A 27214-nucleotide genomic window follows, 5' to 3' on the forward strand; every position below is an offset into this window, starting at 1 on the left:
AAAAGCAAATTCTAATTTAAATGGAGAAAAATTGCAAAATGCTGCAGTATTGAGGGACCTGGGGCTCCTTGTGCATGAAACACAAAAATTTAGTATGCAGGTACAGCAAGTAATCAGGGAGGCAAATGGAATGTTGGCCTTTATTACAAGGGGGATGGAATATAAAAGCAGGGAAGTCCTGCCACAACTGTACAGGGTATTGGTGAGGCCACACCTAGAATACTGCATAAAGTTTTGGTCTCCGTATTTAAGGAAGGATCTACATGCATTGGAGGCTGTTCAGAGAAGGTTCACTAGGTTGATTCTGGAGATGAGGGTGTTGACTTATGGAGATAGGTTGAGTAGGTTGGACCTATATTCATTGGAGTTCAGAAGACTGAGGTGATCTTATCGAAACATATAAGATAATGAGGGGGCTCGACAAAGTGGATGCGAAAGGATATTTCCACTCCGGAAACTTAAACTAGTGGACATAGTCTCAGAATAAGAGGCCGCCCTTTTAAAATTGAGATGAGGAGGATTTCTTCTCCGAGTTGTAAATCTATGGAATTCTCTGCCCCAGAGAGCTATGGAGGCTGGGTCATTGAATATATTTAAGGCGGAGATAGACAGATTTTTGAGCGATAACGAATAAGGGGTTATGGGGAGCGGGCAGGGAAGTGGAGCTGAGTCCATGATCAGATCAGCCATGATCTTATTAAATGGCAGAACAGGCTCGAGGGACCAAATGGCCTGCTCCTGCTCCTGTTTAAGTTCTTATGTTCTTTAAGACAATGGGCCTGAATTTGCAGCTGGAAGCTTCCCGCGGGAGGATGCCTCCAACCGGCAAAAAATCTAATAACTTACCTTCTGCCTCAGGATCCACGGAGGCAAGCGTCCCTGGGATCACGTGGGCCGGCCCAAGCAATGAAAGAAGTGGGATCGCCATTCATGCTTACGGGGATTCCGTACATAGAAGCATGAATGGGAATCACATAAAAAAACAGTTAACACAACAAATGCATTTTAAAAAAAACATTTAAAATTAATTAAAATACAATGTAATTAAACAGTTCAAATAAAAATTTAATTTTTTGAAAAATACATTTGAATGTTTTAAAGAGGCTGAAAATAATCCTACCTTATTTTACATGTGTTTTAATGTTTAAATAAATGAAAAAAAATATTTTAATGCTTTTACCAGGCATAAGAATTTTACGGGCACTTGCTGGGCAGAAGTTGGGGAAATAGCCCAACTCTCTGCCCGTGGATGTCCTTGACAGATCGCAAACTCTGGGTTTTCGCCCACGTGGAGCACATGCCTAAACCCGGAACTTGCGTGGCCCATACAATTTCAAGTTAAATCCATCTTTAGGAAGTGTGAGGTACTTCCTAAATAAGCTCTGTTCAAGTGAGGGGGAAAAGTAATGTTGAAGTGTTATACTGGTGGGATCTGTGTAGTTTACCCTGGAGTGACACCGAATGCTCTGCTAAAGACTGGAATCTAAAATCAAAATGTGATGTTTGGAAAATGATAACTAAAAATGGGTGGTTTGATTCAAAGTTTGAATGTGGACACCCAAGCTTTGGATTTAATGGTGTTATACAGGTACATGCATCTCAATTTGTACTTTTCATTTACCTTGAGCAGAAAATACTTCAACTTCTTCCTGAGAAGATCAACAGTAGATGGCAATTTCACAGCATAGGTAAGAAGAATGGGGTATATTTGTGGGATATTTACAAACCACGGAGCAAATTGAAATCTGTGCTTGGTTATGATAAAGTGTGATCTTTACCCAAAACGTTTTTTCTTTCTGTAATCTGTACCATTTAAATTTTTTTAAGGATAATGAGTCAAATATTTTTTGACATACGAACATAACATAAGAAATAGGAGCAGGAGTAGGCCATACGACCCCTCGAGCCTGCTCCGCCACTTAATACGATCATGGCTGATCCGATCATGGACTCGGGTCCATTTCCCTGCCCGCTCCCCATGACCCCTTATTCCCTATTCGGTTTAGAAACTGTCTATCTCTGTCTTAAATTTATTCAATGACCCAGCTTCCACAGCTCTCTAAGGCAGCGAATTCCACAGATTTACAACCCTCAGAAGAAATTCTTCCTTATCTCAATTTTAAATGGGCGGCCCCTAATTCTAAGGTTATGCCCCCAAGTTCTAGTCTCCCCTATCAGTGGAAACATCCTCTCTGCATCCACCTTGTCAAACCCCTCATAATCTTATACATTTCGGTAAGATCACCTCTCAATCTTCTGAATTCCAATGAGTAGAGGCCCAACCTACTCAACCTTTCCTCATAAGTCAACCCCTTCATCTCTGGAATCAACATGGTGAACCGTCTCTGAACTGCCTCCAAAGCAAGTATATCCTTTCTTAAATATGGAAACCAAAACTGTACGCAGTATTCTAGGTGTGGCCTCACCAATACCGTGTATAACTGTCTCGCAAGACTTCCCTGCTTTTATACTCCCTCTCCTTTGCTATAAAGGCCAAGATTCCATTGGCCTTCCTGATCACTTGCTGTACCTGCATGCTAACCTTTTGTGTTTCATGCACCAGGCCCCCCAGGTCCTGCTGTACTGCAGCACTTTGCAATTTTTCTCCATTTAAATAATAACTTGCTCCTCGATTTTATTTTCTGCCAAAGTGGATAACCTCGCTCTTTCCAACATTATACTCCATCTGCCAAATTTTTGCCCACTCATCTAGCCTGTCTATGTCCTTTTGCAGGTTTTTTGTGTCCTCACACATTGCTTTTCCTCCCATCTTTGTATCGTCAGCAAACTTGGCTACGTTACACTTGGTCGCTTCATCCAAGTCGTTAATATAGATTGTAAATAGTTGGGATCCCAGCACTGATCCCTGCGCACCCGACTAGTTACTGATTGCCAAACAGAGAATGAACCATTTATCCTGACTCTGTTTTCTGTTAGTTAGCCAATCCTCTACCCGTGCTTTTCCAAATGTCCTGCTACTGCTGTAGAATAAATGATGTAGGTATCATAGTATCTTTATATATGAAATGTTATTGTCTCTTAAAAACAGTAATTTTTGCCCATACAGTTTTATCCTCAACTTGTGCATTCCGAATCATTAAAAAACTAGGGGTTTTTGTTAATGTTTTAAAAACCTTCCTATGTATAATGCTCGACTGCATTTGTAACATTTGCATAAAACATTGATGCATTAAGCTTACTTTAATGCCTCGTTTCCATATGAGTACCAATCTTTAGCTTTTCATACTCCAGTTCTTTTTGGTTTTTTCCTTGGTAACATCCTTCCTTAAATTTCATAGTCACAAAATTACATGCCAAAACTATTTTTTTTTTCTTTCCTGTTTCCTTTTTGTAACTGATTTCAGTATCAGATGTCTTCGTGGCATCAAAAGCATTGCAATCTCTTGTTTCAAAAGTGCTGTGTTAGGGTTTCATAAAGGAATTTAAAATATTTAGTTTTATGCTTGTATTATTTTTTCATATGGTATACAATTAGTGTGACCTCCTTGCTCTGTGTTTTCACTTGCTGTTGACATTGTCTTTGACTTCAGTGGAATCCTTTTCCTGTGATTTTTTTTTCCAGCTTTGTAATTAACTGCTGAGTTGCTCAGATGAATGGCAGCTTAACAATAGATGTGACAAAATTAATAATACTTGGAAGTACGGGGTTAGGACAAAGGGCCAGAGGTTGTGTTTTATTTCAGGAAGACATCTGTAAAATGAGCTGCTGCATCAACTTTACAGAAGAGTCAGTGGAACTTTTAAATGTATATTTTTTTATTTGTTCTGGATGTGGGCGTCGCTGGCAATGCCAGTATTTATTGTCCATCCCTAATTGCCCTTGAGAAGGTGGTGGTTAGCTGCCTTCTCGAACCACCGCAGTCTGTGTGGTGAAGGTGCTGCCACAGTGCTCTTGGGGAGGGAGTTCCAGGATTTTGACGCAGTGATGATGAAGGATCGGCAATATATTTCCAAATCAGGATGGTGTGTAACTCTGTTTGGTCAATGCAGCAACAACTTGCATTTATATAGCGTTTGTAACGTAGGGAAAGATCCCAAGGCACTTCATAGAAGCGTAATCAGACAAAAATTGACACTGAGATAAAAGAATGAGATATTAGGAGGTGTGATTTAAAGTTTGGTCAAAGAGGTAGGTTTTAATGAGGGTTTTAAAGGTGGAGAGGGAGGCGGAGAAGTTTAGGGAGGGAATTCCAGACCTTCGGGCATAGACGGCTGAAGGCATGACCGCTAATGGTGGGATGAAGGGAGTGTGGGATGCCCACGAGGCCAGAGTTGCAGAGGTTGCTGAATAGTGATGTGGAGTGGGAACCCTGAAGTATTTTCTCCTCCCTAACCTGCGGGCACTTAGGTGAACTGTATTGAACAGAGGTTGAACTGAGGTTAGCTAATTCAGTGTTAGATCTGAGATCTCCGCAAGATCCTGCAAATCCCCTGGGAGGGCAGACGCACCAACGTTAACGTCCTCAATCAGGTCAACATCCCCAGCATCGAAGCACTGACCAAACTTGACCAAACTCGACCAACTCAGTTGGGTGGGCCACATTGTTTGCATGCCTGACACAAGACTCCCAAAGCAAGCGCTCTACTCAGAACTCCTTCTCGGCAAGCGAGCCCAAGGTGGGCAGAAGAAACGTTTCAAGGACACCCTCAAAGCCTCCTTGATAAAGTGCAACATCCCCACCGACACCTGGAGTCTCGTCGCCGAGAGCATGCAGAAAACAAGTGCAGGCAGCGGAAGGAGTGTGCAGCAAACCAGTCCCACCCAACCTTTCCTACAACTGTCCCACCCGTGACAGAGACTGTAATTCCCATATTGGACTGTTTAGTCACCTAAGAACTCACTTTTAGAGTGGAAGCAAGTCTTCCTCGATTTCGAGGGACTGCTTATGATGATGATGATGAGATCTGAGATTGAACCTGGAACCTTCCTGCCCATATGGGTCTTCTATTTGGATAAACTTGGTGCGTTGTGATGGGTTGGGAGGGGAGGAGGGGGGGTGGGACACGGCAGCAGGGACTGTCTGTAACATTTTAATTAAACTGATTTTACTGGTATAGCTGAATTAACTTTTCTGATGAATCTTCATATAGTTGTACCTGCACAATTAAAATACTCTGCAGCCCTTTCAAATGGTGAGGATTTTTAATAAGTGTTTAGAATTGTTGATTTTTGTGTTTCACTATACTACCAATGTCTGAAACTGATTATTTACATGTTTATATCTGCAATCTTTAATTTTCAATTTGCAACAAAATTAAAATTTTAGGCTCAATTTTGAAGAAACTTCTGCACACTGGAAACTCTGTTAAGGTAAGCGCTTTAATTTATTTTGTTTGGTGAGGCTGTGTACCCTTGGTATTCTGCTTATTTCCCACCCCGCAACCTTTTTTCTGGTTTTCTAGGCATCAATTAAGACCACAGGAGTTGGGAGGGTGGGGGAGAGGGGAAGGATGGTTAAGCATCCAATTCCTTGGTCTGTTTCGCTGTTAACATCTTGGAGGTGCGAGAGAGTGACCTGTTAATGACCCTTCCCATGATTTTTGGCTCCACATTGTGAGGATGCCCCAGGAATCTGGTGAATACCTCTCCACGCTGTAGTAAACTGAAATATTTATCCCTGTGGCAACGTACAGACATCACTAGAAATTAGCGCACAGCAGATGTGACTTAATTTGTTGTAGTTCATGCCAAGTCTCTTGAGTGATATGCTTTATGCATGCATTTGAAAGGAAGAAAAGTACTCTTTGTACCCTATTGTGTAATCGGCCTTTGGGCAAGACTTTGCAAAATGTTTATGAATGGCGCTTAAATTGGCCAATTATTAAATGCAACAAAAGTGAAAGATTACAGTAGTCTGAATTTGAATGTTGATCTTTTTGGTGACTTTGCATGCTTATTGGATGTGTAATGTCCATCCTGGCCAATAAATGTCTTGATCTGTAACACACTGGAGTTTCTGTTTTAATTAAAATCTTGTATAATAGTTAGATATCGTGAAAAGCAAAAGCTAAACAGAGTTGCATAATGGCAGTCATTCTGATTCTTGCTAATTTTGAACTAGTCACATTTTAATAGTTGAAATACTTGGCAGCTTTTTGAATTTAAATTACCTTAATGTAGGACACACAGTATTGTAAAACCTGATTCAGGCTGTTTGAGGAGCATCAAAATTATGCATGGAAAAAAAATTCTCTAGTAAAGAGAAGACTGAGGAGTGACCTGAAAGAGGTCTTCAAAATTATGAAGGAGTTTGATGAGCTCGATGTAGAGAAGATGTTTCCACTTGTGGGGAATCCAAACTAAGACTCATAATTATACACGAGTCACTAATAAATCCAGTAAGGAATTCAGGAGAAACTTCTTTATCCAGAGTGTAATTAGAATGTGAAACTAGCTACCACAAGGAACAGTTGAGATAAATAGGATTCAGGTTGAGCGTCCGAAATCTGGAGTTTCAAAGTTCGGAATGTATTGGAATCCGGACACCGGGCCGATCCGTGGTGGGGTCATCTGGAAACCGGAAAATGTTCCAAAATCCAGACTAACCCCGCTTCGGTGGCCCGACTTCGCTCGCCCCGACCCTCGGCGGCACGACCCTCACCGGCCTGACCTCGCCCCAGCCTGACCCTCGCCGGCGCCGGCCCCGACTTCCCCCCGGCCCTGGCTCCGGCTCCCCCCCCGCTCTCCCCCTTACCTCGGCTGCCAGACCCCATCTACCGCGACCCAGGCAAAGGCGTTCCAAAATCCAGAAATACCCAGAATCTGGAACGGCCTCGGTCCCGAGGTTTCAGGATTTCGGACGCTCAATCTGTATTTGCATTTCAGGCAAAGCTAGATAAATATGTGAGGGACAAAGGAATAGAAGGATATCCTGATCGGACGAGATGAAGTAGGATGGGAAGAGGCTCGTGTGGAACATAAATACCGACACAGACTAATTGGGCCGAATAGCCTGTTTCTGTGCTGTAAATTCTATGTATTGCACTTATAATTTGTGAAATGGTTATTGTTGAATTTGTTCTGTAATATTGGAATATATTTTCCCTGTGGCTCAATTGGTTTCAGGTGTTGCTTTGAGCCCAGTGCTGTAATATTGGGCCCAGGTTTAGGGCCGCGCCCACGCCCGTTTTTCGCGCCACAAAGTGCGTCTAAAAAAAAACTTAGATTCTCCGGCTCCCTGCTGGTCCTCTGCAACCGGGCGCGGCGCAGCACGAGCTGTGGGGGGCAGAGCTCGGGTCTCTGCGTTGAAAACAGTGCCGGGACCTCTGCACATGCGCGCTACAGTGGGCACGCATGTGCAGTAGCTCCAGGTGCCCAAAACTGTGTGGGAGGGGCCCGAAGCATGCAGTCCCTAGCCCTGGCCGAATGGCCTCACTGGGGCTGCCTGCGCACACGCCCAGCTCCTGCTTCCTCCCGACTCGACTCCCCCTCCCCAGTCCCGACCCGACACCGACCCGCGCTCCCCACCCCACCCGACCTGACCTCCCTCTCTTCCACCCCCGCCCCCCCCCGGACCCGAACCGAACCGACCTCCCTCCCTCCCTCCGCCCCCCCGACCCGACACGAGCTCCCCCGGACCCGACCCAACTCAACGCCACCTACCTGTAAATCTGGTGTTGGGGACGGGCCCTGCCCGAAGTCTTGGGCCGGGCCGGGTGCGGCCCGTTCTGCCTCCCTTCCCCCTCCCCCTTCTCCTTTCCCCTCCCCCTTCTCCTCCTTTCCCCTCCCCCTTCTCCTCCTTTCCCCTCCCCCTTCTCCTCCTTTCCCCTCCCCCTTCTCCTCCTTTCCCCTCCCCCTTCTCCTCCTTTCCCCTCCCCCTTCTCCTCCTTTCCCCTCCCCCTTCTCCTCCTTTCCCCTCCCCCTTCTCCTCCTTTCCCCTCCCCCTTCTCCTCCTTTCCCCTCCCCCTTCTCCTCCTTTCCCCTCCCCCTTCTCCTCCTTTCCCCTCCCCCTTCTCCTCCTTTCCCCTCCCCCTTCTCCTCCTTTCCCCTCCCCCTTCTCCTCCTTTCCCCTCCCCCTTCTCCTCCTTTCCCCTCCCCCTTCTCCTCCTTTCCCCTCCCCCTTCTCCTCCTTTCCCCTCCCCCTTCTCCTCCTTTCCCCTCCCCCTTCTCCTCCTTTCCCCTCCCCCTTCTCCTCCTTTCCCCTCCCCTCACTGTCAGAAACACAGACACTGACAGACAGAGAGTGAGAGACACACAGACAAACAGAGAGATAGAGACACTGACAGAGACTCACTTGGGGGGGGGGGGGGCATCCCAGCACGCTGTTGGAGGGCTCCTGGTGCTGCAGTCGGTAAGTAGAAAATGTTTTATTTATTGATTTAAAAAAAAAACATTATTTCTTATTAATTTTTTTGATTGATTTATTGGTTGATTTATTGATGTTTTTATTATTGATGATGGCTCTTTATTTGTAAAACTGAAGTGTTTAATGTTTGTAAACTTCCCTTTAAATCCCCCCCCTCCCCCCATTCCCTACGCCTGATTTGTAATCTACGCCTGATTTTCTGAAGTGTAGACAAGGTTTTTTCCAGCGTACAAAAATCTTCACTTACTCCATTCTAAGTTAGTTTGGAGTAGGTTTTCACTGCCGAAACTTTGAAAACAGGCGTAAGTGGCCGGACACGACCCCTTTTGAAAAAAAAATTATGTTCCAAAGTGAAACTGTTCTAACTGACGAGAACTGGAGCAAACTAAATGCCGAGAATTTGAATTTCTAAGATACTCCGTTCTGCACCAGTTGCTCCAAAAAATCAGGAGCAACTGAGGCCGAAACTTGGGCCCATTGAAGGTGCCTTCCACGAGAGGTGGGCACCGGAGGGACTGGAGTGCATCATCACCCCGGCAACAAAATTTTAATTTGGTTTTATTTACTCTCAAAAGTTTAATTTGTCTGTTTTAGTGCCCATTTAATTAGGGGGCACTTTGGATTATAGTTTTACCAAAATAGTTGTAATATTGAAGGGGCAATTTTCCTTCCTAATTTCAATCCAAACTCGTTTGGCTAATTTAAAATCTGAGATAGCATAACAGGACAGATATAGAGAGGGGAAATTGAAAATCAACAGTATGAACCAGGGTGGAAGTTTGGGAACAGAGCTGATGGTTAAATATTACAGCACGAAGGAGCAGGACAACAACTGATAGAAATGTCCTGGTTGAAATAAACAAAACAGGATGAAAATGTATTTGTGGATGCCAGGTGACATGAAGGTGAAAATGTTGGTGTGTAGAATCTTTATAATGTTGACCCTCATCTTTCATAAGGATTGTGGCTTTTTGGGAGATCATCCTTGAGGTGGGTCTCCTAATGTACAAGATTTATTTTGTTCTTTGAATGTGGTGAACCTCTGGTAAGGCTGCAATTATTGTACATTCAAAGTTGCTCTGCGAAGGTGGTGGTGGGCCCTTTCCTTGAAAAGAGTGCTTTGGTTCAAAAGAGTACTAGCCTCCTTCCAAAGCCCTTGCGAAGGTGTTTGAGTCGGTGTCCTCGAGAGCCTGAAGGTTAGTTGTTTTCACCACTGACTGTCTCATCAGTCACATGAAACCTCAGCAAAAAAAACATAAAAACAAAAGCTTAATATGTGTTCAGCGGCGCCTTTGAACTTGACGCCCATGGTAATGCCAAATGGTTAGTGCCATCTTCCAAATACAGGCGGCTATCCAGGATAAATGGGAACGGTGTAAGTGGTGGGGATTGTACTTCATTAGAGTAATTGGCACCTCAGTGCAAGTAGCCAGTGCACTGCAGAAAAAAACCTGACATTTTCTTTAATTGGCTGCTCCACTCTTAACTGCAAATGCTACTCTGAGTAGACTTGTATATGTAATGTATAAATCATATTGGGCATTAACTGAAGGCATAAAAAATAGTATGGATGAATTTACTTTAACTGTTAGTTTCTGCCATGATATGTCTTGTACTTGATTATAGCCATGCAAATCTTGATGAGATTTAACTAACATTGTGTGAATTTTTTCCTCAGATAAGATGTGAAGGAATTCGCCTCTACCTACTTTGGCTTCAAGCACTGCAAGAGAATTCTTCTGATGAGCAGCTGACCTTATTTGCTTGTCTTGTCCCTGGTTTTCCAGCTGTTTCATCACGAATTGGACCATGTACTTTAGATACACTCATAAATCCCTCCTACAATGTATCTGATGGTTAGTAACCGAGCCTAATACAAGTGGTATAACAGCAATGACATTTGCATTTATCGTGGCATTTACCTTTGTAAATATACCATTGCACAAATGTAGCAAGTACCTCCAAAATTAACCTTCCCCTTGTTACTTTTGCTATCCAGTGCTGAGCATATTGAATAAAGACATTGGAGTCGATGGCCTGGAGATTCTGTTTGGTTGTGCTGGTTTTTTCGGTGCAATTTTACTTGCCTATTAACTCTATTGCTAATTTACACTGCTAACCTGTCCGTCAGTGTATTGGATTTAAAATTCTTGTTCCCATCTTTAATCTCCGTGGCCTCACCAACCCTACCTCTGCAGTCTCCTCCAAAGTTACGACCCCTTCCACACCCTTTGGTCTTCCGACTCTGAAGTTCTGTGCATTCCCCACCACTGGTAGCGTGGTGTTCAGCTTCTACAGTCCTATGTTTTTTTAACTCCTCCCTAAACACTTCCACCACTCTACTCTCTCTGGCTTTGAAAGCCTCCGTAAATTCATATTTTTGACTGACCCATCAGTCACCTCTCCCAACTCTCATACTATGGCTTGGTATCTTTTTTTTCCTTTTGTGAAGTTCGTTACATATTTTCTACATTTAAAGGTGCTATGTAGAAAAGTTATTGTCATCCAGTAACAAAACGACAAATTCTTTTTTATGGATTTAATTTGGTAAAACATTGCTTATTCTGCTTTTAACCTAGTTCAAATAGGTCAGACCCCAAAATGAATATTTGTTGATTTTTCCATTACCATGATGATATAATTTGAGTGCCCACAATGGGAAACTATGGAACATCTGGCTCATTAGACTCATATTAAGAAATACCTAATAACTTGTCAGAGATGATTTTTTTGTCAAGATGTTTTTGTTCCAAATAACCAAACTATTTTACTGTTTACATCAGTGTGTGCTATTTTTGTGGTAAGTTTTTCTTTTCTCTGTTAAGTACCATGGCTTGGATGACTCAGTTGTGAAGTAAGATTAGGTATGCACAATTTTTGTAGCACTACTTTGTCTATCCAGAAATTACCGAATCTTTGGACAGCAGCAGTTTCTACTTTATCTGCGCAGTGCAGAAAATTGTGCACTGAATAACAACTGTTTTCTTCAAAAGGGAATTGGATAAATCCTTGAAGGAGAGAAAATTGCAGGGATATGGCGAAAGAGCAGAGAAGTGTGACTAACTGGATTGCTTGGTGCAGAACTGATGGCCTCCTTCTGCGCTGTACTATACGATTCTGTTCTATTCTATGATTCTATGTTAGCAGCCACATTACTCGCAATAAACAAGCTTAACCCAGGAGACCTAAACTAACCATATAAAATGGTCCCTCAATTGCAAACGTAATAGCAACTGGACTTCTTGATGGTTAGTATGAGATTGTGATCTCACAATGCAGAGTTTCATCTAAATCTGTAGCAAATCCACCTATTATTTTCCCAGATTAATTTCAGTTATATCTGCTTGTTTCACTGGTTACCAGGAAAGAGGTATCCCTTTGAGTACAGTATCTATTCAGACCTGACTTAACGCATGCTCAGCTGGTGGTTCAGATGGATCGGCGTGCTAGATAAATGTTGCATCGGCAACATTTCTTGACGTTTATTTAATGTGTTTTATAATAAGCACTTTACTGCTCCTGTTATGACATGTAAGCTGCATTTCTCCAGACCTCAATGACTGCCAGTGTCCTAAATGTAAGTTAAGTATTAATTTCATCAATTGTGCTGGGAAGGGACAGCCAGCTCCAGATGCTATTTTTGTCAACAGTTAATATAAAATATTTTGTACCTCAATAAATAACACACATTATGGCTGTTGGCTGTCAAATGAAAAAAAAGTTATTTAAATTCCACACAACAGATGCTTAAATATGGCGCATTTAAAAAAAAAAAAATAAAAAAAATTGAGGAGGCAGGAGGAGGAGAGAGAAGTGAGAAATAATTTTGGACTCTACAATATATAAATGTCATATTGCCCTGTACCTTCTTTCATATCCAGTTGATTTGTGAAAACAGATGGTCTCTTGCACATAACATTAGAACAAAAGTTATATATATATGCTAATATTGAATATAATTTGTATAGTATCAAAATATTTTTCAGAGAATAAATGTAAAGAATTTATGTAGGTTATAAAAATAAACTGGGAATTTATTTTTTAGTTTTTCAGTGTTTTAATTTATGGGAATAATTGTATCAGCACAAAATTAGATACTGATTAATGCTTTACCTATTTTTTGCTTAGTAAAAGTTGCTGCAGAAGATATTACTCCTCTGTTACCATCGGTATTGGGGGAAAAGGTATCAGATGACCAGACTTCGTACTTCCTTCAAATTCTTCTGAAGTACATGGTAATCCAGGTAAATCAAGAAACTTCATAATGTTTGAAAAGGTAGAGTTCAACATGATTTATCCTACAGTCAAATATGTTTATAACCTATGAGTAGTTGAATACAAACGGGATAAATGTATTTCATCATCGTGCTTATATTATAATTGGATTTACAGCCGTCGCCTTGTTGGTAGCACTCTCGCCTATGAGTCAGAAGGTTGTGGGTTCAAATCCCACACCAGAAACTTGAGCATAAAAATCTAGGCTGCCCCTCCACTGCCGCACTGACAAAAGGTCATCGACCTGAAACGTTAACTCTGTTTCTCTTTCCACAGATGCTGCCTGACCTGCTGCATATTTCCAGCATTTTCTGTTATTATTTCAGATTTCCAGCATCCACAGTATTTTGCTTTTGTAAGAGATGTTGAATAACAATCAGAAGTTGGAACTCTGGCAATATTTTTGTTTTCCTACCCTGAGGGTGTAACATACTTGTATAGTGCTTTTCAAGTCTTCAGGATATTCCAAAGCTCTCCAATCAATTACTTTTTTACGTCTGGTCACTGTTGTTATGTAGGCAAACACAACAGCCAATTTTCACACAGCAAGGTCCCACAATTAGTAAATTAGACAAATAACCAGTTAACCTGTTTTTCGTGGTGGATGGAGAAAGGAATGTTGGCCAACACAAAAAAAGAGAACGCCTTGTCCTGCTTTGAATAATACCTTGGGATATTTCACCTCCACCTGATTGTGAATAATGTCATACACTGCAAAAGTTAATCTTCTCTCACAGCTGGTGCAATGAAAAACACAGTCATAACATCCACTTAGAGAAAAATAAAGAGAATTTACTAGCAAGAACTTTTTAAAACTTGGTTGTAATTTATCATATTGGAATACCACAACTTTAATCCACATTCAAAGAACAATTTTTAGTATAAGCATTGTAAGTGTATGCGCGTCTTTTTTGGTTCCTCCCTTGTTCTGCTGTTAATAAATCAGTTAAATGGAAAATAAATTGATAATGTATCACTCTCTCGGCCAATTATGAAAATTAGGGAGTTCCTCGCTGATCCCGGGAAGTAGAAATTCCTAACCTGCTCAATGGCAGCGAATGTGTTCCATATGGTACTTCTGGGGTTAAATATTCTAGAGGAAAAGATTCTTAAGGAATCATCACTCACTTGCAACGCTAGCAGCTGATAATTATGGATTTTTCCCCCCTTGATTAAAGAACTGCTGTAATTTACAATCTAGAGTGAGATGCATGTACTTCTGTAAATTGATAAACAAAAGTGGCATTTCATTGAGGTACATGTCACACAAAAAATGGTGCATTTGGAAAAATAGAGGAAATTATGTGGTCCATGGGATAACAGTGGTGGCCCCGAAGATCTAAGACCAATCCGGCATAATCCCGCCCTAATTGCAACAGGAGAAAACTGGAACGGCTAGAAACTAGGCTGGGACTTGGATATGCTGTGTCCTGACCTTGCAGCAAACATTTCGAGAAGGACTTGTGCGGTAGAATGTCCGCCAATCCATTACCAGGCAGTCATCATAAGGAGAGACAGGGCTTAGGAGTTCTCATGCCCCTGGGTCTCCGATTAGTCTGGTGTATAGTCACTGGAGGTACGGCTGGTTAGACCAGGTATACTTTGCTGGCCAGTGGTAGACGTGGGGGCCACCCGAGGGTCCACAGTGGCTCAAGTCCTGACTCCCAAAGAGTAATTGCAAATTTTTATTTACATTGTTAAAAAGGCTTCCTTTGTAAGGGGCTATAAGGCATCTACAAGTTCCTTCTGGGGTGGGGTGGGGAGGGGGGGGGGTGAACATGTGATGGACTTTCTGGCTTCATTTATATGGCAGGTGCCCTAGCTGATGACCATCGTAGTAGCTCCGGGTGCATGTTATTTGCAGGCATATTAGGGAATTTTTCTGTGATGTGGCTGGGGTTAGTCACACTCCCACTGTAAATGCTGGGATGGCTTACCCATAGATTTTTGAAGCGTATATCTCTATAGAGTTCTGAATTTTTATTAAATATTTATTTTAGATTGTGGGATGCAATATTGCTGAGAACAATGAAAATCGCAAAGGAAGGAAACGTGTTAAGAGATATCAGTATATTTGAAGATTTTTAAAAATATACTCCATATATGGTTGGGTTATTGCAAAGCAGATTGGTGTACTACTGAACTTGGCTGGAGACCCAAGAACATACACATTTAAAATCTAGAAGGAGAAGCACTGAATGGGAAGCTAAGTGTCTTCTCATGAAGAATGTGAGGGGACAATCCCGGAGTTAGCTAGCCTAGGCTGCTTTGTGATTACTACTTTTAACTGGTTAGCAACATGCTGTGCTAAGGGTATAAAAAGGGAGAAGAGAATAGCTGAAAGGATGAAAAAAATTTTATTGAGTGTGTATTTCACAAAACATTTTCTTGAATGCTAATATAATTTTTGGAATTATCTACTGTCATTCCTTAACCAATGTTTATTCTATTTCTAATTTGAAGGCCGCAAGCTTAGAATGGAAGAATAAAGAAAAACAAGAAAGTGGTTTTAAGTTTCTTTTTGCCTTGTTTAAGAAGTTCTACCTTTCCCATTTATTTCCATCCTTTACCAAATTTACCAACCTTTACAATCCTGTACTTGGTGAGTAAAACAATACAGTACAAGCTGTTAATAAATGTTGGAACTGGTAATACTTTAAATTATTTGATGTCTTGTGTCTGCACATTTATTCAAACTTCCTTACTCAAAGTATGCACAAAGAAGTGCAGGACTTACCGTATATACTCGCGTATCCTATGATCTCACGTATCATGCGACCCCTAAATTTTCGTCCCCAAAACATGATTTTATCATATATCTCATGTATCATGCGAGTCACTTTTTTGAGATACCAGATGACACTAGGCTAGGCTTTCAAACAAGTTTAACAAGTACCCAACACGTAACAAGTACCCTAACACATAACAACGATCGAATACAGACCTTAACAACCGAATCATGAAACGAAAAAGGATGGATGAACGATGGCTGCAAGATTTGGCTGAAGAGAGTTTGGGAATCAAGAGCAGGTGGTTTACGACGCCAAAAAAGTTTACTTGTGTGGGATATGTTTAGGTCACATCGAGTGGATTCTGTTGTGAAAGCTGTTCGCGAATCGAACACCGATATAGCAATCATTCCAGCTGGCTTGACTAGCGTCGTTCAGCCACTTGACGTATCTATTAATAAGCCATTTAAAGACAATATAAGAAAGAAATGGAATGACTGGATGATGGAAGGAGAGAAATCATTTACGAAGGGAGGGAATATGAAGGCTCCGGATTTGCCTCTACTGTGTTTGTGGGTAAAAGAAGCATGGGCTGAGATAGATGGAGATTTGATTGTTAAAGCATTTAAAAAAATAAATATACCGGTAATAGTTTCATTAAGAATCGTTTCTGTTTTCCTTTGGTAGTTAGCCTCTCAGCTGATTTGGAAAGCGTAAACATTACGTGTGTATCAGCAAGTAAAACAGCAGTTTTATCAAAATCATCTTTATTTGATATACATATGTACTATTTGACTTACTGTAAATGGATACGGTCTGCTTAACAGCCTAATCTTGGCCAGCACTTCACACCCGCAAATTTTGTATCTCTCGTATCATGCTACCCCCCAAATTTAGGTTACAATTTAGGTCTTCAAAAGTCGCATGATACGTGAGTATATACGGTAATTTAAAACTATCCAAGCATAACGGTAAATGTCACTAGTTTTTATTGGTAACAGTTGGCCAAATATTGCTACTGGACTTTGTCACTATCTTTGTCTGTTGGTGCAAAGTTTGTGCTCAGTATTGCAAATGCTATATTAGTTTCTGTTAGATTGTTTTGTTGAGAATAAACGTTATTATGTAGTCTGTTACAATTGGAGACCGTCTCGAGTGACTGGAGAGAGCACTACATATTGAGAAACACAATTTGGATCTTTAGTATATGATACGTTAAAAGTTTAGTTAAAGGGCTGGGCTAGACATCCATGTTTGGGAAGGGTTCTAGTTCATGTTTAGCTCAGTGGACCTGTTGGATATCCTCAGAATAACCTAAAATGTTTCACAGCTAATAAATTATTTTTTGAAATGCAGTCACTGTTGTTATGTAGGCATATCCAGCAGATGCTTTGCACATAGCAAAGGCCCACAAGGAGCAAATGAAAGAAAGAAGAAAGAACATGAATTTAGATGGCGCCTTTCACAACCTCAGGATGTCCCAAAGCTCTTCACAGCCAATTAAATACTTCTGAAGTGTAGTAATGTAGGGACATGCGCAGCCAATTTGCACACAGCAAGGTCCGACAAACAGCAATGAGATTAAAGACCAGGTAATCTGCTTTAGTAATTTTGGATGAGGGATAGATATTGGCCAGGACACGGAGAACTCGCCAGCTCTTCGAATTGTAGCGTGGGACCTTTTATGCCCAGCTGTAACAGACCAATTTAGTGTCTAATCTAAAATATGGTGCCTCCAACAATGCAGAACTCCCTCAGTACAACACTGAAGTGTCAGCGGAGTTTAGGTGCTCAACTGAACTGAGGTTTCAACCTTCTGATCCCGAGGCAAGAGTGCTATCAACTGAGCTAAGTTGTCACTTGATGAAAAATAATATATGAATATTTTAAAGCAAATACCCCCAAGACCAAGGTGCATTAATGCAATGATGAGCCAAACCTTGGAGCTGTAGACAGAAGTAGATTCTGAGTGGTGCAGGGAAGTAATGCAGATTGTAACTGTGATTCATGCATGTTATAATTTAAGAAGACATCAGATGATTTTTGTATTAGCTACCCCATACTTCATTGCTTCATTTTAAGATGATGTCTGGCTTTAATGGTATTGTGACCAAAAGTATATATAGTGATCCACCACCGTTTATAAATGGGAAACTTGTAAATGGCCTGTCTACTCTATAGTTACAGCTGATCTTCTGTCTATGGCGTGTGCTTGATGTAATGAAGGCAAGCTGGCTAAAAATTTGGGTATAGAGTGAGCAGGCTAGCTTACAATTGGGAAAGTAGAGTGACAATAGAGGAAGAGGAAGGGTTGGATAGAATCATTGTAGGGGGCACTCTGACTTGGGTGGAGCATTAAGTAGATTGAAATTACTGATATTAAGAGAAACTTTATTTTTATGTTTCATTGCTTTTTCTTCTGACAGATTATCAAGGGAGAGGTTTAAGCAGTGTCAGTAGTAGTAGATATCCAAGCTGTGATGGGTTTGATTTACAAAGAGATTGGCTCTTTGGGTTACAGATAAGGGGCCCAAGTTTCGGCTCGAGTTGCTCCTATTTATTTTTGAGCAACTAGTTTAGTATGGAGTATCTTAGAAATCGCAATTCTCGGCATTTAGTTTACTCCAGTTCTCGGTTAGAATAGTTTTGTTTTAGTACAGTTTTTTTTTCAAAAGGGGGCGTTACCAGCCACTTATGCCTGTTTTGCAAGTTTAGGCACCGAAAAGTTACTCCAAACTAACTTAGAATGGAGTAAGTGTCGATTTTTGTATGCTCAGAAAAACCTTGCCTACATTTTAGAAATTAGGCGCAGGTAGCGAGAGATGGGGTGGGGAAGGGAAGTTAGGGGATTTTACAAAGCATTAAACACTTCACTTTTCCCAATAAAGAGCCATCATCAATAATAAATGATCAATAAATCAACCAGTAAATCAATCAAAACATTTTTTTAAAAAAACAATCAATAAATAAAAAATTTAAAGTTTCTACTCACCTACTGCAGCACCAGGAGCCCTCCAGCAGCCTGACGAAGAGCTGGTCGGGCGGGCCCCGCCACGAGGAGGTGCTCAGGTGGGCCCTGCCCCCGAAGAGGTGCTGGTCGGGCGGGCCTCGCTACAGAGGAGTTCGGGTGGGGTCCGCCACCGGGAAAGAGTTCAGCCGGGCTCCGCCGCTGAAGAGGTATTCGGACGGGGCCTGCCGCTGAAGAGCTGCTGGTCGAGCGTGGCCCGCCACCGAGGAGGTGTTCAGCCGGGCCCCGCCGCTGAAGAGGTATTCGGACGGGGCCTGCCGCTGAAGAGGTGCTGGTTGGGTGGGCCCCGCCGCTGAAGAGGTGCTGGTCGGGCAGGCCCCGCCGCTGAAGAGGTGCTGGTCGGGTGGGCCCCGCCGCTGAAGAGGTGCTGGTCGGGTGGGCCCCGCCGCTGAAGAGGTGCTGGTTGGGTGGGCCCCGCCGCTGAAGAGGTGCTGGTCGGGTGGGCCCCGCCGCTGAAGAGGTGCTGGTCGGGCGGGCCCCGCCACCGGGGAAGAGTTTGGGCAGGCCCCGCCGCTGAAGAGGTGCTGGTTGGGTGGGCCCCGCCACCAAAGAGCTGCTGGTCGGGCGGGCCCCGCCGCTGAAGAGGTGCTGGTTGGGTGGGCCCCGCCGCTTAAGAGGTGCTGGTTGGGTGGGCCCCGCCGCTGAAGAGGTGCTGGTTGGGTGGGCCCCGCCACCAAAGAGCTGCTGGTCGGGCGGGCCCTGCCGCTGAAGAGGTGCTGGTTGGGTGGGCCCCGCCACCAAAGAGCTGCTGGTCGGGCGGGCCCCGCCGCTGAAGAGGTGCTGGTTGGGTGGGCCCCGCCGCTTAAGAGGTGCTGGTTGGGTGGGCCCCGCCGCTGAAGAGGTGCTGGTCGGGCGGGCCCCGCCACCGGGGAAGAGTTTGGGCAGGCCCCGCCGCTGAAGAGGTGCTGGTTGGGTGGGCCCCGCCACCAAAGAGCTGCTGGTCGGGCGGGCCCCGCCGCTGAAGAGGTGCTGGTTGGGTGGGCCCCGCCGCTTAAGAGGTGCTGGTTGGGTGGGCCCCGCCGCTGAAGAGGTGCTGGTCGGGCGGGCCCCGCCACCGAGGTGGTGTTCGGACAGGCCCCGCCGCCGAAGAGCTGCTGGTCGGGTGGGCCCCGCCGCTGAAGAGCTACAGTTCGGGCGGGCCTCGCTACCGAAGAGCTACAGTTCGGGCGGGCCCCGCCACCAAAGAGCTGCTGGTCGGGCGGGCCCCGCCGCCGAGGAGGTAAGGGCAGTGGCGCCGAGGCGAGGGACGGTGAGGCAGGCAGACCACTCGGCCTGGGATAGGGGCGGCGAACATCGCGACGTCCCTTCGGCCAGGGATAGGGTCGCCTGGAGACAGGACGTGCTGGGAAGGCCAGGAGCTACTGCGCACGTACGCAGACTCCATTGCGCACGCACGTAGCTGCCGGCACACTTTTACGTGCAGGACTGTAGTTCCGTCCCCAGCTGCTTGTGCTGCGCTGCGTTGACTGTGAAACAGGCCTGTTGGACTCGGAAAATCGCGAGGTAAGTTAACTTCAACTGATGTGCTGTGCAAGAATGCGGTGGTAAGCTCAGACATGTTTTTGATCTCGGCTACGATGGCTTGGGAAGTACAGATGAGCTACTTTCCTTCAGTGAAATGCAAGGTGGTGAGAATTGAAAAGTGCTGCATTTTGACTGAAAACAGAGTTGCATTAGCATAGTTTGAGAACAGATCACTGCTTACTGTCTTTCCTAGGGATCCACTCCATCCTCCTCCGATTCTTCTCCATCATCGTCCAGCTGGGTGGGACTGCACTCACCTGGTTCCATTCTTATCTATCTAATTGTAGCCAGAAAATCACCTGCAATGGCTTCTCTTCCCACTCCTGCAACATTACCTCTGGGGTCCCCCCAGGATCTATCCTTGGCCCCCTCCTTTTTCTCATCTATATGCTGCCCATTGGCGATATCATCCGATAACATGGCGTCAGTTTTCACATGTATGCTGACGGCACCCAGCTCTACCTCTTTTTATTTGTTCATGGGCATCGCTGGCAAGGCCAGCATTTATTACCCATTCCTAATTGCCCTTGAGAAGATGGTGATGAGCAGTCGCCTTGAACCGCTGCAGTCCGTGTGATGAAGGTACTCCCACAGTGCTGTTAGGGAGTGAATTCCAGGATTTTGACCCAGCGACGATGAAGCTACGGTGATATACTTCCAAGTCGGGATGGTGTGTGACTTGGAGGGGATCTTGGAGGTAGTGGTGTTCCCATGCACCTGCTTGTCCTTCTAGGAGGTAGAGGTCGCGGGTTTGGGAGGTGCTGTTGAAGAAGCCTTAGCGAGGTGCTGCAGTGCATCTTATAGATGGTACACACTGCAGCCACGGTACGCTGTTGGTGGAGGGAGTGAATGTTTAAGGTGGTGGATGAGGTTCCAATCAAGCGGGATGCTTTGTTTTGGATGTTGTCGAACTTCTTGAGTGTTGGAGCTGCATTCATCCAGGCAAGTGGAGAGTATTCCATCACACACCTGACTTGTGCCTTGTAGATGGTGGAAAGGCTTTGGGGAGTCAGGAGGTGAGACACTTGCCGCAGAATACTGAGCCTCTGATCTGCTCTTGTTGGCACAGTATTTATGTGACTGGTCCAGTTAAGTTTCTGGCCAATGGTGAGCCCCAGGATGTTGATGGGGGGGGTTTGGCGATGGTAATGCAGTTGAATGTTAAGGGGTGGTGGTTCGACTCTTACTTGTTGGAGATAGTCATTGCCTGGCTCTTGTGTTGTGCGACTGTTACTTGCCACTTATCAGCCCAAGCCTGAATGTCGTCCAGGTCTTGCTGCCTGCGGGCATGGACTGCTTCATTATCTGAGGAATTGCAAATGGCACTGAACAGTGTGCAGTCAGCAGTGAACATCCCCACTGCTGACCTTAAGATGGAGGGAAGGTGATTGATGAAACAGCTAAAGATGGTTGGACCTAGGTCACTGCCCTGAGGAACTCCTGCAGTCATGTCCTGGGGCTGTGATGAATGACCTGCAACCACCACAACCATCTTTCTTTGTGCTAGGTATGACTTCAGCCAGTGGAGAGTTTTCTCCCTGATTTCCATTACCTTCAGTTTTACGAGGGCTCCTTGATACCACACTTGGTCAAACGCTGCCTCAATGTTAAGGGCACTCACACTCACCTCACCTCTGGAATTCAGTTCTTTTGTCCATGTTTGGACCAAGGCTGCAATGAGGCCTGGAGATGAGTGGTCCTGGCAGAATTCAAACTGGGCATCGGTGAACAGGTTATTGTTGAGCAAGTGCCGCTTGTTAGCACTGTCGACGACACCTTCCATCACTTTGCTGATGGTTGAGAGTCGACTGATGTGGTGGTAATTGGCTGAATTAGATTTGTCCTGTTTTTTTGTGGACAGGATATACCTGGGCAGTTTTCTACATTGTGGGGTAGATGCCAGTGTTGTAGCTGTACTGGAACTGCTCAGCTAGAGGCGCGGCTAGTTCTGGAGCACAAGTTTTCAGCACGGCAGCCGGGATGTCTTTGGGGCTATAGTTTTTGCTGTATCCATGCGCTCAGCCATTTCTTGATATCACGTGGAGTGAATCGACTTGGCTGAAGACTGACTTTTGTGTTGGTGGGAACCTCATCCACTCACCACTTCTCTCGATACCTCCACGGTCTCTAAATTGATGGTTTGTCCGACATCCAGTACTGGATGAGCAGAAATTTTCTCCAATTAATTATTGGGAAGACCGAAACCATTATCTTTGGTCCCCACCACAAACTCCATTTCCTAGCCACCGACTCCATTCCTCGCTAGCATCTCTCTGAGGTTGAATCAGACTGTTCGCAACCTTGGTGTCCTGTTTGACCCTAAAATTAGCTTCTAACCACACATCCACGGCATAACTAAGACTGCCTATTTCCACCTCTGTAACATTGCCCGTTTCTGCCCCTGTCTCCGCTCATTTGGTGCTGAAACCCACATCTATGCCTTTGTTACCTCTAGACTTGACTGTTCCAACACACTCCGAGCAGGCCTCCCACATTCTACCCTATGTAAACTTGAGGTCATACAAAACTCTAATTTGCACCAAGTTCCATTCACCCATCACCCCTGTGCTCGCTGACCTCCATTGGCTCCTGATTAAGCAATGCCTTGATTTCAAAATTCTCATCCTTGCTTACAAATCCCTCCCTATCTCTGTAATCTCCTTCAGCCTCACAATCCCGTGAAATATCTGCGCTCCTCAAATTCTGCTCTCTTGAGGATCCCTGATTATAAGCGCTCAACAATTGGAGGCCTTGCCTTCAGCTGCCTAGGCCATAGGCTCTATGCTGTGCTCCTTCCTAAACCTCTCCGCCTCTCTATCTCTCTCTCCTCATTTAAGACGCTCCTTAAATCCTACCTCTTTGAGGAAGCATTTGGTCATCTGCCGTAATTTCTTCTTATGTGGCTCGGTGTCAAATTTCTGTCTTAGAACACTCCTTGGAAGCACCTTTGGACATATTACTACATTAAAGGTGCTATATAAATACAAGTTGTTGGGATCGTATGTAGCATAAGGCGACATGCATATTAGGCGGAAATGAAATGAGAACAAGGTTTTTAAAAAAAAAGTGCACCTTTCAGTTATGTTATTAGGAAAATCTGAGTCCCAGAATTCCATAAAGATCACCTTACTGTGTCAATAATTTAGCTAATAGAGGTTTCATTTTTGTAGAAAACTTGCATAATAGGGTTAATGCATGTAAATATAACTTGGTAAAGGAGAGTTCATGAAAGGTGAGAATGCACAAGTCCAGTTTTATAATATTTCAACTTAATGTTTCAATATAAGTTTCCAATTTCAAAATATACATGGAGCTTACTCCATCCCCACTACCAACCACATTAAGTAAATTTTAAAAAAAAAACTTTCATAGGGATTTATTTTCATAAATAGCATCATGATGGATTTATAGTGATGTAATATTGAAATGGTTTTATTCTGGTATTATCGCAACATAGTTATTTCCATTTCCAAGAATAGTGTGGTACTGATTTTGGTTGTTCAGGTTTGGCGCAGGTTAAGCCTTTGTTACAATTGGAGTAAAACTCATTATTCATTAGTTAGATAGTTGACAGAAGCTTAATTCAAACATAACATGGTGCAGGAAGTGAACTGTCTCAACAGCTTGTAGAACAACATGTGGAATTGAAACTAAGAAGAAATGCATGGTTTTATATTTTTTTGTTTTCAGTCAAAAGTTGATTAAGGTGGAAGGGTTCAGAAATATGATACTGTTTTATTCATTTTTACCAGAAATTCCTCAGATGAGGCCAAAGCCACTATATATTAATGTAACACGAAACAATGAAAGCATTTACAGCACAAGGGACCAGTACTTGGCAGCTCGGGTGGCATTTATTAAGTGGCTTGTGACCTTCTTTCTGGAAAAGAAATACACTGCCACAAGTCAAAACACTAAGAATGGTGGAGAAATGCTACCTAAAATTATCCAGGTATGTTTAAAAGTTAGTAAGTTTCAATATTTTGAGAACCTAGAAATATAGTAATATTTAAGTCCTAAAACTCCATTCATAAATGTTATACTTCTACGAGTTGATCTCCCATGGCATTGCACATGGTGAGTGAAGACCAAAGATGTGATTTTATCCCTACCTGCCCTGCGAAAACCCATGGACGAGCAGTTAAAATTGTCCAGGAGACTTATCCTGCCAAAATCCTAAGTCATTCCTGCTAACTTCTATTTTAATCTGATCTTTTTAGAAGGCAGCAAGGATGCCTGCCTGAATTTGGCAGGGTCCTTCTTTAATTATGCAGATTTTAACTGGTGGACTGACCTGCCAGGTGATGACATCGGAAAGAGGAGCTGGGGTGAGGAAGAATCCAAACAGGTAAGTTTATTTTTACTTTCCTTGTGGGGCCAGAAGGACCAGGATTGCTTCTCCATGCTCACAAGGAAAGTTTAGGCCACCCCCGATTTGGATTTGGACTCCCCCCCCCCCCCCCCCCCCCCCCCCCCCCCCAAACTTGAGACCCTCCTGAAACCCGCTCTTTGCAACTTAGCTGAGTGCTGATGCTCATTCCTTCGGCCTCTTACCGCCCGAAATTATGCATGCATTCGGTGGCTAGCTACTGCATCCCATCCGTTTTGTGCGGACAACTGACTGGGGGCATGTAGATGAGGCCCAGCAGTTAAAATCTCCCGAGCCTCATGCTGCTGAAGTCAGGGGGCTTTGGCCTCATGCCCCCCCACCCCCCCCCCCCCCCCCCCCCCCCCCCCCCGCACACCCGCCTGATTTCTGCTCCGGATTAAAATCAGGCCTCAAGTGTAATCTTCAACTGAAGTGGGGATAAAGAATGAGGGAAAATTGAACCCAGGTTTCCAGATGTAATTTAAACCCCCAGTTTAAAGCCATACATTCTATCCTTATTTTTATGTAAGATTTGATGATATACCATTGTACACCACCTTCTATTTGTACAGCACGTTTTTAATTTACTGAAAATATTGTCAGCATGCCCTTCCTGACAGCATTTACTATTATAAATTCCTATATTCAAATTTATAATGAAAACTGCTTATGCAAACTTGTCGCACTCTAATTATATCTTCCCGCATTGGTGGTGCATTGCCTCCACTGGCAGCAAGGTGCAAGCTTACATAGGCAGTTTCCATTCTAAATGTGAACATAGGAATTTATAATGGGAAAAGCTGACAAGAAGGGAGTGCTGATGGAATCTTTTTAATATATTAAAAAGACTGTATACAAGGGTGCTGAACATTCCAGTTGAGAAGGATAATGTACAACTCCTTTGTGACTTTTAAGTATGCTATTCCCTTTGGCAATGCAATGATCATTGTATTAATTTGATAGTAATTAAAGGCACTTTCCCTTCTAACTGAAATGAACAACAAAGCAAATATATGTTTTGGCATTTGAATTTTGCTGTAAAGTTTGAGCGTCTAAAGGCGTTTAAATAAGAGCTGTTATTTTGATGTAAATGTAATGTTTTCTTCCTAAATATATTTTTAAATCCAATTTCTAAAATGCTTTATTTTTGCACTATACATTACTTTGGGAATCAATTCCCTAATCCAGCCAGGTCAACTAGAATATATGACTTGTTAGCAAGCATTTTACAATCATTTTACCATCTGCTGCATAGGAAACTGACTCAGGCTGCCGAGCTTTTAAGTTGGCAGAATTTCACTAATATCAGTTATAACATCAGCTAAGTAAAGAAGTGCATCTTGTTTAAATAGGCGAACTCTTTACACAATTAGATTTGCTGCATGAACCTAAGGGCTACCCACTACCAAGCATCTCTGGCAGTAAATGATTTTAGAGCAAGGTGAGAATTTTGGCTACTTCAGTACATTGAATACACAAATTAATTGAATTCTAATGATCGCAGTTGGTTGCTGCTGGTTGCTTGGCAAATGTATTTTTGAGTATTAGACTTGCAACCAGGAGAATCAAGTTCAAAATCCACTCTGAAATGATATTCACACTTGAGCTTCCCTTTGAGAATGAGTTTCATTCGTTGTCTTATGTCTGATAGAGGGAATAAAAACTGTTGGAATGTGATCTCCCTATACCATTCAAGCATGCCTCACATATTGATCCAACTTATGTTGACTGTTTCTGGGCGAGATGGCAATGGCAGCAGGTCCTGGCTTCCTACTTTAGGACAATAGAGGAAAAATGTATTTCTCACATTAAACTTCTGTTTTTGATTTTCTTGCTGGATAAGCAGTCAGTGACTGCGAACCCATCAGCTCAGGAGAAAGCCATTGAGTTGGAAACAAATGGGTCCTCCGAACAGGATCGATCTCACTCCAACAGCAGTACTCTATCTGACCGAAGACTCAGTGCCTCCAGCATCTGCAGCATTGAAGAGGAACATCGGCCAGTCTATGAGATGGTTCAGAGAGTACTACTATCCTCTCAAGCTAATGTGAATTTTATCAATGAAGTGTTTCACCAGGTTAGTGCGTGTATTCATTAATTATTAAAAAAAACTTCTGATTTACTTATTTTACTTCTTCCTCCTGTGCAGTGTACTAACGATTGAGAGAGAACTGTGATCCTTTTTTCAATAGTTAAAACTATCTTCATAAAAAGCAAAATTAGTTTCCATTTTCCAAACACTAAATGTTATAAAGGGTGATGTAGCGATAGACAATCAGGCTGCCACAATCTTTTCAGCGGTGGAGATTTTGAGCGGTTTCAATAGCACAGCTGCCAGACAGAAGCATTGACTTGAAAACTCTTCTGTTAAGTGTTTAAGTAAATGTCACTGTTAAAATAGATTATGGCAAATTGACTGCATTTACATATTGACTAACTAAGATGAGAGCATTTGATGCAGTGATTGTGTGGGAATATCTTGTGAAAATACTTGGAAATACTTTTCCACTAGTATGATACTGCAGCGCAGCTTCAGTTGATTTTCTTGAGCGACAAAAATGCTCACTTATCTAGGTAAAAGGCAGTTACAAGTTTGGCAATCTAACAACTAAATGAACCTGTGTGGCATTCATACCCCTTTTTGACATATCCTTCATGTATTATGTCACAGTGAGAGATCTATGGGGTCGAAATTGCCCATCACTGGATTTGCAGCATATAATTCGAATTAGTGATTAGTTTTGTACCGGTATGGGAAACGCCGGAGCCGGCAGGATTTGCCCTCTTTTAGGGGAAAAAAATGGTGTGGGTTGTAATGGTGCGTTCTTGTGGCGCTCCTGGGGCGCCAGCAGCAACTCAAAGCGCAGCGCTAATGATGTCACTGACACGCCGCGTCATGCCGCCACGTCGCGCCGCCACGTCGCAACATCCCTCCCCTTCTCTTAAAGGGGAGGGCTGCTGC

At 43.5% G+C, this 27214-nt stretch overlaps 1 protein-coding gene across 1 annotated transcript in view; it reads left to right on the plus strand.

Moving 5' to 3' along the window:
- LOC139258427 (ral GTPase-activating protein subunit alpha-1-like) overlaps positions 1–27214 on the plus strand; it is a gene marked incomplete at its 5' end in the record, with an annotated part of 101035 nt that overhangs the window by 58749 nt on the left and 15072 nt on the right. Inside the window, 7 exons of the mRNA XM_070874779.1 lie at positions 1631–1688; positions 5289–5332; positions 10006–10183; positions 12456–12571; positions 15066–15204; positions 23636–23835; positions 26099–26329. Of these exons, the coding sequence (XP_070730880.1) occupies positions 1631–1688; positions 5289–5332; positions 10006–10183; positions 12456–12571; positions 15066–15204; positions 23636–23835; positions 26099–26329 (966 nt within the window). The remainder of the gene's footprint in view (positions 1–1630; positions 1689–5288; positions 5333–10005; positions 10184–12455; positions 12572–15065; positions 15205–23635; positions 23836–26098; positions 26330–27214) is intronic.

The sequence above is a fragment of the Pristiophorus japonicus genome, unplaced genomic scaffold, assembly GCF_044704955.1.
Source record: "Pristiophorus japonicus isolate sPriJap1 unplaced genomic scaffold, sPriJap1.hap1 HAP1_SCAFFOLD_975, whole genome shotgun sequence".
Lineage (NCBI taxonomy): Eukaryota > Metazoa > Chordata > Chondrichthyes > Pristiophoridae > Pristiophorus > Pristiophorus japonicus.